At 38.5% G+C, this 10,229-nt stretch overlaps 1 protein-coding gene across 1 annotated transcript in view; it reads right to left on the bottom strand.

The window, feature by feature from the left end:
- Positions 1–727: 727 nt before the first annotated feature.
- The window catches only part of LOC107096593, a 49,030-nt gene continuing 39,528 nt past the window's right edge, over positions 728–10,229 (bottom strand). Inside the window, exons 48-59 of the mRNA XM_015393322.1 lie at positions 8,883–9,143; positions 8,530–8,787; positions 7,132–7,395; positions 6,783–7,043; positions 6,357–6,617; positions 4,664–4,924; positions 4,332–4,589; positions 3,284–3,544; positions 2,914–3,201; positions 2,526–2,762; positions 1,561–1,626; positions 728–1,480 (exon numbers count right to left, since the gene is read on the bottom strand). Coding sequence (XP_015248808.1) covers positions 1,197–1,480; positions 1,561–1,626; positions 2,526–2,762; positions 2,914–3,201; positions 3,284–3,544; positions 4,332–4,589; positions 4,664–4,924; positions 6,357–6,617; positions 6,783–7,043; positions 7,132–7,395; positions 8,530–8,787; positions 8,883–9,143 — 2,960 coding nt within the window. The 3' untranslated portion in view covers positions 728–1,196. The remainder of the gene's footprint in view (positions 1,481–1,560; positions 1,627–2,525; positions 2,763–2,913; positions 3,202–3,283; positions 3,545–4,331; positions 4,590–4,663; positions 4,925–6,356; positions 6,618–6,782; positions 7,044–7,131; positions 7,396–8,529; positions 8,788–8,882; positions 9,144–10,229) is intronic.

Below are 10,229 nucleotides of genomic sequence, written 5' to 3' on the forward strand. Positions count from 1 at the left end.
GATGAGCTTCAAGTGTTAGTTACCTGAAATGGTTTCAGTTCACAGGTGTCCCTCTCAAGTTTAATAAGTGGGATTTCTTGCCTTATAAATGGGGTTGGGACCATCAGTTGTGTTGTGCTGAAGTCAGGTGCATACACAGCTGATAGTCCAATGGAATAGACAGAATTTGTATTATGGCAAGAAAAAAGCAACTAAGCAAAGAATAATGGCCATCATTACTTGAAGAAATGAAGGTCTGAATAATTGGCAAAACTTTGAAAGTGTCCCCAAGTGCAGTCGCAAAAACCATCAAGTGCTAGAAGGAAACTGGCTCACATGAGGACCACCCCAGGAGAGGAAGACCAAGAGTCACCTCTGCTGCGGAGGATAAGTTAATCCGAGTCCAGCCTCAGAAATCACAGGTTAACAGCAGCTCAGATTAGAGGCCAGGTCAATGCCACACAGAGTTCTAGCAGCAGACACATCTCTAGAGCAACTGTTAAGAGGAGACTGTGTGAATCAGACCTTCATGGTAGAAAAGCTACTAGACAAACCACTGCTAAGAACAGGCAACAAGCAGAAGAGACTTGCTTGGGCTAAAGATCACAATAAATGGACATTAGACCTGTGGAAATCTGTGCTTTGGTCCAATCATTGTTGGAAAAATGCTGCACTGTGAATATTTTCCAGGTGCACAGTGGACACACTTTTTAGGTTTTACAAACAAAATCATTTCACAGGTATTTTTTTGATAAGTCATAGATTAGTTTATTTATTTCATCATCATAGGACCGATAAGAAAAAAATTCACAAGGAGATCACCAAGAAAATATACAGGATGGTTTTAAAGATACCTCTTGATAAATAATCAGTTTATTGCTTTCAGTTTGGTTAACAATCATCCAAAATGTCTAATGAGCTATTTTAAACATGTAACAATTTTTGATAAATATGACTTGAGCAATATCTTTAGACAGCTAAAAATGGCTAAATGTTTGTCCCCGTTTTGATTATCATTTCTCTGAAATTAGTAAAATGTACCTTAAAGAAAATAATTGGCCTCATTAATGCAATCATATTTGAGTTTTCTTCCTAAAGTTCTTTGAGAACAAACCAGAAAAAATCTGTGATGAATGCTACTTATTGGAAAAGACAGTTTTTTTAAACCAGATAAAATCTTTCTTTCGTCCAGTCTCTATCAGCTTATATTGTTTCCTTTACAAAACACCCGTTTTTCTGCATGTTGGCCAAGAGTAGTTGCTTTGGCTGAGGTCGTCCTTTGCTGCCATTCTGACACAGTAGGTGGTCATGGGCTTGAGGTCCATCTCTGTGTAAAAATCCCCATCTGTATATCTCACTCTGGGCAGCTGAGTTGTCTGCCCCGCCTTCTGCTCCTCTTCAATGATGATCTCATATTCGGTAGCGCCCTTCACCATCCTCCACTTGACATACAAGGACCCTCCACTTACTGTTACAGACAACACCTCTGGGGTTTCAAGATCTAAGAGACAGAAGAGAATAAAAATGACATCTCTAATATCAAAACTAATAGTTGCAATGTACTGTAAAAGAATCACTTACTTTCTTCTTCATAAGCATAAAGTTGCGTGGGTCGCAGATCTCGCTTTCTGCGTGAACTTACTGGACCTGAGGAACATAAACAAGTCTTATATTAGCATCTGGGATCATATTCATTGTACCCCATGCCCTCACGCCTTAAGCCATTTTTTTACCTCGCTAAAAGAGGCAATCTTTTAATGCCAATCATAGTGGAATTATGTGGTGTTATTGTATGTTATCTTTATATTTTTATGATCAGTTTGGAGTTTGTGTCAATGAAGATTATCCTTTGACATGTCTCTATTTTACTGAATGATATGGCTTTATTGTGCATTTCATTAGAACTGGAATTAAACCAGATCTGTTTTTTTTTTTGTAAGTTGTTGTTGGCTGTGGATCGGCACAGTATTAACAAATGTAATTGAAATATAGTTGAACTGCTTAGAAAAGAAAAGAACACACTAAAATATGAGGTTAGATTTGGGATCATAATCTATGTCTAGGATGCACACATTTTAAAAAGAGAATGCTGCTCCAACTTAAGTCAGTTACTTCAAATGGTAATTAGTAATTAAATCAAGTTTATCCAACTTAATTTATATAATTTATAAGTTGGAATTTAAGTTGGGCAAACATAATTCCATTACATACCAACTGAAGCAATTCATTTCAGTTGAAGCTTCCTTTTTTTTTAGAGTGTGCATAGTTGTGGTACTGAGGATTACATCTGATTTTAATATCAAAACAGCAAAATTATAGTGAAGAGGGCCCTGCAGAGGACAGTGAGGGAAACTGAAAGGCTAACTGGAGGGTCTGCTCTGTTAATGCCAGAGACTCCTCCCACTTTCTTAACTTAATCTGCAGCCTTCTGGAAAATCTTAACATAGAATCAAAACTAGAAACACTTTTCTTCCTAAAGTTTAAAAAAAAAACACATAAATGAGTTCATCTTGAAATGTTGTAGAATCTGAGGTCAAATGACAGACCTGTTATGTTTTGGCTTGGGTTGCTTTCTCCCACAGCGTTGGTGGCTGTTACTTTGGTGGACTCAGGACTGAAGTTGGTCAGCTGACATGAAAGCTCTGTGGTGTTGCAGAGCTTCACATGGCTGCCCCCTGAGACATTGTACACGGTGTACTTTGTTGCAAAGACTGACGCGTCCCAGGACAAAATGGCCGATGCCGTGCTCCCACTGTATTTCACCCTCTGTGGAGCACAGGGCTCTGCAAGATATACAAATACAGAACTGTTAATTACATGAGTTAAGGGAAATCATGCAGTTTTATCAATTGGTTTAAACTTATCTGACTCACACAAGTAGACTTTCATCTGATTTTTGTTTTCCTTTGGAAAAGTGTTCAAATTAAATCATACCTGTGATCCCGGAGAAGATTGTGGATGGCTTGCTGACTCCACCAGAGTTTCTGGAGTAGACAGCTACAGTAAAAGCTGTACTACAAGGCATTGGCAGCTCAAAATAAGGCCTAAGCAGCCAGTAGGAGGAAACCTTCATCAGCTTTTGTGGGTTGTTTCCAATCTGCCCTTTGATTTCAGCCAAATACTCAACGTCTGAACAGTTGACTTTGTCCCATGATATCATGGCCCAGTACATTTGTTTTATCCTCTGCATCCGAACATTCAGACGAGATGGAGGGCAAGGAGCTGAACAAAAAAAAGAGCTTATTTTACCTTTCAAAGTGGAAACATTAACTTTAAAAAGAATATTGATGAACCCCATAGTCACCTGCTCCTTTTTGCAGAGGCGAGCTGATGGAGCTGTTGCAGATACCATCAAACGCTTTAAGTGTGAAGTTGTAGGTGTCACCACACTGTAGGCCTTCAAGCATACAGGAAGTGTTACTGCTGTCACAGTAGAGTGCTCGTCCATCCATAGATGCTGCATTTCCAAAATATTCCACAGCTCCTTCACTGTAATCCCAAGACAGACTGGCGTAGTTGGTCCGGCAGTCGATATCCACAGTGAGATTAGAAGGTGGACAAGGAACTGTGAGCAAAACAATAAGTCAAAGAGTGAATTCTAAAGCCAGTCTGATCTCGTATGTTTTTGTAGGTTTAAATGCAAAATATATACAGTAAGGAGCGAAATTCATAAATTTACACTGGCAGAATAATGGGAAATTAGTTTTAAAAACAATTTGTGTTCTACATTTTTATACGTGTATATGGGCTGAATTCTAGGATTTTCCCATTGTTCGATTAATTGAATTTGAACTTTGAATAATTTCACACAATTAGACCGCCAAAAATGTCATACCCATAAATATTGCCATGTCATTCTCTTGGGTAACTCTTCTCTATAATAGGTATCAGGTCAAGTAAACAGTAGTCAGGTTAAATCACTGTGTAACCAAGCATGCATCTTTTACAAAATCTTCATAACAGCTTTGAAACGGCTTAATCTGAGTCCATAAATACTGTAAATCTGATAGATTTTGAAAAGGATTTGCAATTTTGCCAAATAAAGCTGTTTAATCCAGATAAAGATCTACTAAAAATAATGCTCTAATTAAATCAAATCGAGGTTCACCAATAATTTTTTCAAGTATGCGCACACAGGCTGTCGCAGCTTATTCAGTTTTTTAGATTAAGTTGTTAAAAACACTTTAAAGTCATTGGCAACATAATTTTTTATGTTTTGCAGACATGCTATTTTAAGTGTGAGCATTCTATGTTTTGACACTTTTCAGCTGCAGCCTGCATCAGCTACAAAACTATGAACAATTTGATCCAAGTTTAGCCAAAATGTTTTTACACAGGTCTGACTGATATACCTGTTCTAAAAGATGAGAGGCTGGGGTAGCTGGTACAGTTCTCTCCTACAGCAGTGATGTTTAAGTTATACCTCTGACCACAGTGAAGGTCAGACAGGGTGCAGTTGTTCGCCGTGTTGTTGCAGTCCACAAAGTGCCCATCCTGTCCTGTGGCCGTCAGCTGGTAAGATAAGGCCACGGAAGATTTTTCCCATGAAACCACAGCCCCCTTGCTCTCACACAGCGGCACCGTTGTCACATTGCTCGGGACACAGGGGGCTAAAGGATACAAAGAACGGCACTAAATGTGTGTTTAAGGTAACTAATTTTGTTATGGGAAAATCACAAAATACCTGTTTTGATCTTTGTTGGGGGACTTCTTAGGCTGCTGCACTTGTCAGAAGAAGCTGAGACTATGATGCTGTAGTGCAAACCACAGCGAGCATCTTGGAGGATGCACCAATTTGATGAACTGTTACAGGAAATCTGCCTTTGATCCTCAGCTTCAGCTGTAACCAGGTAGAGAGGGGAGTCCAGCATTTGCTTCCACTCAACGAGGATGGTGTTGCTGTTGCATGAAGTTGTTGCACTGATGGCTTCTAGAGCACAGGGACCTAAAAAAACAACAACAGCATACATTTACCAAAAAGATAGGGTTCAGTAATTCCTACAAGGTTATGAAAATAAATTGGACCAAATCAAATTATTTTTTTAGCCACAGTCTAGAAAAGTAAGATCTTAGATCAGAATTTTTAATCAGCAACTGTTTTTCTTAAACTAATTCAAGTGTAGCTATAGAACAAAATATTGACACTAATAGATGGAAAAGTCTTTTTTTTTAGGTTTATAGGATCAAAACTAGTTTAGATGTCAAAAAGCAGTAAATTGGTCCTTTACAGCAGCGTTTCCCAACCTTTTTTGATTTGTGTACCCCTTTGGGCATTTTGACTTACCATGACAACCGCTCTCAGTTAAAAGTATTGATAATTGTCCAAATGTGGAACGTACAGTAACTGATTATGAAATAAGAAGAACTATTTTACTTAATCTTTTAATTTGAGCATTTACTGTAATTATCAGGTAATTCATTCTTCCCGTCTCAAATAAAAAAAAAACAACTAAATGCCTGGAAGCTAGTAAGGAATCAAATATAAATACTAAATTAAGTCATATTACAAACCTATATTTATATTACTGGAGCTCCTCTGAGTAACTGCCTTATAATCACATTTAAACTTGATGAATTGGGAACAAAATACAGAACAAAAATTTGTCAGATTGACTTAATTAGTTTTACTTTGTTTTCATCAAGACACCTAAGCTGCTTTGATGAGCTCCGATAGATCAGCGTGAAAAACAGCTGATACCAGGCTGTTCTCTTCATCCAGTCTGTTCCTCTGCTTGGTTTGGATGGGGGTCACAGCTCAATATGAACTCAAACATAGAACAAAAAAAACTTGTTTAGGTGTTTAATTGAGTCCTCACAAAGCAGAACAGATCCCAGCCCTATTTAATTTTACTACGTAGGAAATAAAATATTTTTATGTACCCCTTGCAATGGACTAGTGGACCACTTGGGGTACGAGTACACCCGGGTGGGAGTCACAGCTTTATGGCATCAAAAAATAAAACAAATGAAAAAACAACACAAAGACCAATGAGGTAGAAGAAAATTGTAAAAATTGTAGGAAAAAAAAAGTTATTTTTAAACAAAAAATAAGGAGTTCTCTATTTAACAAGCTAACAGCTTTAAAGTAAACCAATAATTTTCCCAAATCTGCTCTGATCAGTTATTAGAAGTTTGAATACTGAAAACCATTTAGTTAATGCTTGAAAGCTGAGAATCCCGAACATTTAACCAAAAAAAATAATAATAATTAACTGGTGGCATAACTTTTGGCACAATGTTTTTGGTTATTCAAAAACATATGTAAAGGTGATGCGTAAATAGAAATGATCTTTATAGTTCTTATGAGATAAAATTAGTGATCAGGAGGTCAGACTATAACAAAAACTCCACATTGTTTAGGAAGTGATAGTGAATACCTGTCTCAATCTCAAAGGTGATGCTGTGATTACTACTGCAGTGCCTGTTAATTGCTGTGACATGGAAGATGTAGAGAGTCCCACATTTCAGATCTGCTACTTCACAGGGGGAGGATGAGGAGGAGCAGCTGGAGTTATGACCGCTGGCTGCTATGCCCAGTGCAAAGTAGCTGGTTGCCCCAGCTGAGGGCGTCCATGTCACCCATGCTGAGTTTGACACACAGTCCAGATGGCCACTAGGCTTTGTAGGAACACATGGGGCTGTTGAAAATAAGAGAATGAGAAAATGTTTTACTTATTAAAATTCATTGTTCTGATTTATCTATTCCTGTTATATATTTTTTCCAAACTTTTCCTCCAATTCCTAAAAACTTAATTAAAAAGGTAATTTTTACAGCTTTGAAGCAGTAATTATCTGATGCTCACCTGAGGAACTTGCTACCACAGCACTTGGTTTGCTCTCACAAGTATCTCTAACAGATATGACTGTGATGTTGTAGTGCTGCCCACAAGGCAGATTGTTTATAGAGCAAGCATTGTCACTGGAGTTACAGTACAATCTCGCTCCAGTGTTGCTCACTACCGCCACATGGAAGTACTGGGCATCAGGGTTGGGAGACCAGGAAACAACCATGCCCCCTTCTGCACATTGTGCATCTACAGTCACATTCTGAGGTGAACATGGAGCTGAGAGATGAAAAGGATAGAGATTTTAAAAAACACAACAGTATTTTCTGTGCAAATCTTGCCACAGTTAGGGACGCTGAGTTCATACCTGTCCGTACATAAGACTCGCTGCTCTCCACACTAGAGCACGACTCATCCTGGCCAAACACACTGACAATGTAGGTCTGTCCACAATGCAGGTCGTCCAAGTCGCAGTAGCTCATTGTGTTATTACACTCTGCCCTGTGACTCCCATTTGCAGTAACAGCCACTGCAACATAAGAGGCTGCTCCGCTGGCCCGCTCCCATGTCACTGCAGCAGAGTTTGTGTGGCAGCGTAGGGAAGCTCTGACGTTGGTGGGCTTACAAGGAACTGGTTGTGAGAAAAAGTTAAACTTTAAGAGGTCCTGCTCTTTAATCCTTTTAATGGAAATGTAAACTACAACAATAGCAAAGTCATTGAAAGCTAAAATATGTAATTGATTCAACCAACATTGATGTGTGTTTGAGAAGAACAATGATTTTACTAAGTGTGTTCAGGATTATTGTTTCAATGCTTTGATAATAGATATAAATTATTTTATATTTATTTATAATTAACATCTTTTCCAGGAACTACAGTAAAAAACTAGAACCTGGTATCATTTATCGTCCATTTGAAAAGGTTAACGGCATGTTTAGCATTGTCTCTGCATAAAATAATAAGGTCCCCATCATCATATGTAAGGTAATGAGTTCAATTTTCTTCATCGGGTATTTTCATTGTTAAACTTGTTGAGAGCTAAGGTTAAATTTGTGAAACAGGTTTATGAACAATGATCAACTATTTAGAAAGTGAATCTAGGTTCAATATACTGCATTCAAATTCAGCTTAGAACCAAATAGGATAGAGCCCTAAACACTGAAAGACATACACCACGCCAATAGGTGGCAATAGCATTCACTTGAACAGCAGCAAGACTGATGGGGTAAAACTCTCCAATAGAGAGGGCAAAATGTGCAGAAAGATACTCTGAGCAAGCACAAACTGGACCTCTGTGGCTGTATTTCTAATTATCTTTACATATCCAGTCCATATAGACAATAAGATAGGCTGTAATAAGAGACATTTGAATGTCAGAAGTTATTACATATATCTTATATATTTAAAAACAGTTATATATAGTTATTACATCCTGCCACCAAACTTTTTGATTAGAAAAGTAGCTGTGTCCCAATGCTTGTTCTCTATCAACCGGGCAACCATTTGTCCCTATAAAGAGGAGCTTTTATACTTATTGTTCAACCAATGATTTAAGGCCCGCTGCATGCAAATGTCACAAACAGAAAATTTTATCCTTCAGTAGGTGGGAATCAAGGGTCATAATCTATCATCTTGTTAGAGCGGGCTGTGACAAATGCGGGTCCAAATTAGGGCATGGGATATATGATAGATAAAACAAAATGTTTAAATGACAAGAAAACCTGCAAAAAAACATATAAAGGGTCATCATTTTTTTTTCTTTACCAGACTTTAGGCTGAGGTAGGCGTTGCTGTTGTCACAGCGTCCGTCTTGAGCTGTGACTGTTAGGTTGTAGCGCTGGCCACAGTGCATGCCAGGAAGCTCACAGCTGTTTTCAATGCTGTTACAGTACATTAGGTGACCGTCGGGTCCAAAGGCTTCCACATGGTACGAAGTGACCCCCTCATCTTCTTCCCATGATAATATGGCAGTGTTATTGCTGCACACCATCTCAGCTGTAACTTTCTGTGGCACACATGGCACTACAAACCAACAGTTGAAAAAAAAGTGGTTTAAAACAATATCACAATTAAATTATAGGATAAAAGATACATTAAATTCTGAAACAGGATTGTACCTGTGTCGATCTCCACGGAAGAGCTTTCAGGACTGCTACACGTGTCACTTGAAGCAATGACGGTGATAGAGTAATTCAGGCCACACAGCACGTCATCTAAAAGGCAAGACGTTGTAGTGCTGTTGCACACTGAAGCGTATCCACCGCTGCCCTGTGCCATTGTTGTGTAGGACGAAGCCCCTTTGGTCTGCTGCCAGGACACCATTACTCCACCGGACTCGCAAACCACTCGGGCCTCCACCAGATCAGGTACACAGGGTACTAAAAAACATATTGAAAGGCATGATTTCACATCCACTAATCATCCATACTGTGAAGAGAAACTAATGGCTGACACAAAAACCAGGACATGGCCTAGACTCTAGGTTCCCCATAACACCTGTAAAGAGAGACTTCACTGATATAACTCAAAATTGAATAATGCAAGAGAATTGTTCTTCTCTGACATCTTCTGAAATCATTGACAAGTGATTAACAAAACCAAAGAACAAAAAAAACAACACTACCAAAGGTGTCTGTCACTAGAAAAAATTGAAACAAAATTTTCAAATTTTGGGAAATAGAGTGAATTGATTAAAACAAATCTAGACAAAATTTATTGATTTCACCAAATAAACTACAAAACTTAGAAGAAATCATACACCAACTAAGCTCTTCCTCCCGCTATGTCCAAGTTTTACCAACAGCCTTCCTTAACAAAGCCCATTCTGTCATAACATTTGATTAACTAGACTAATAAACACATCCTTTTCATTAGGTGTTTTCCCCCAGGCCCTAAAAACAGGAATGATCAAATTGCTGTTTAAAAACAGCAACTGCAATACTACAGGCCCATCTCGACACCCCCACCCCTTCATCAGTAATATTATCAGAAAATTTGTGTCAGTTAAATGCCTTTCTTACAATGGCCAGCTGCTTTGACTTCTTCCATTCAGGCTACCATGCTCACCCACATTTCAGAGACTGTACTTGTAATGGCATTTAATGACAACTGTAGAAATGTAGACTGTAAAAGAACCACAGCACTGGTATAACTGGACCGCAGAGCAGCATTTACTCTGTTGATCACTCCATTTTATTACAGCACTTGGAAAACTGGGCTGTCCTTTCTAGTACAGAACTTGACTGCTTTAATTCCTACTTGAAGACAGGGACTTCTATGTGTCAGTAGGTAATTTTACATCAGAGACCAAAAAAAATCACATGCCGTTCCACAAGAGTTTATCTTAGGGCCCTTTTTATTTAATATTAACATGGTCCCCCTCACTCAGATTCTAATAAACAACAACAGAATTTCCTTAACTACAGTATGATGCAGACGACACACAGCTGTGTCGTCTGCATCAT

The sequence above is a fragment of the Cyprinodon variegatus genome, unplaced genomic scaffold (genome assembly GCF_000732505.1).
Source record: "Cyprinodon variegatus isolate N-32 unplaced genomic scaffold, C_variegatus-1.0 Scaffold635, whole genome shotgun sequence".
NCBI classification, from domain to species: domain Eukaryota; kingdom Metazoa; phylum Chordata; class Actinopteri; order Cyprinodontiformes; family Cyprinodontidae; genus Cyprinodon; species Cyprinodon variegatus.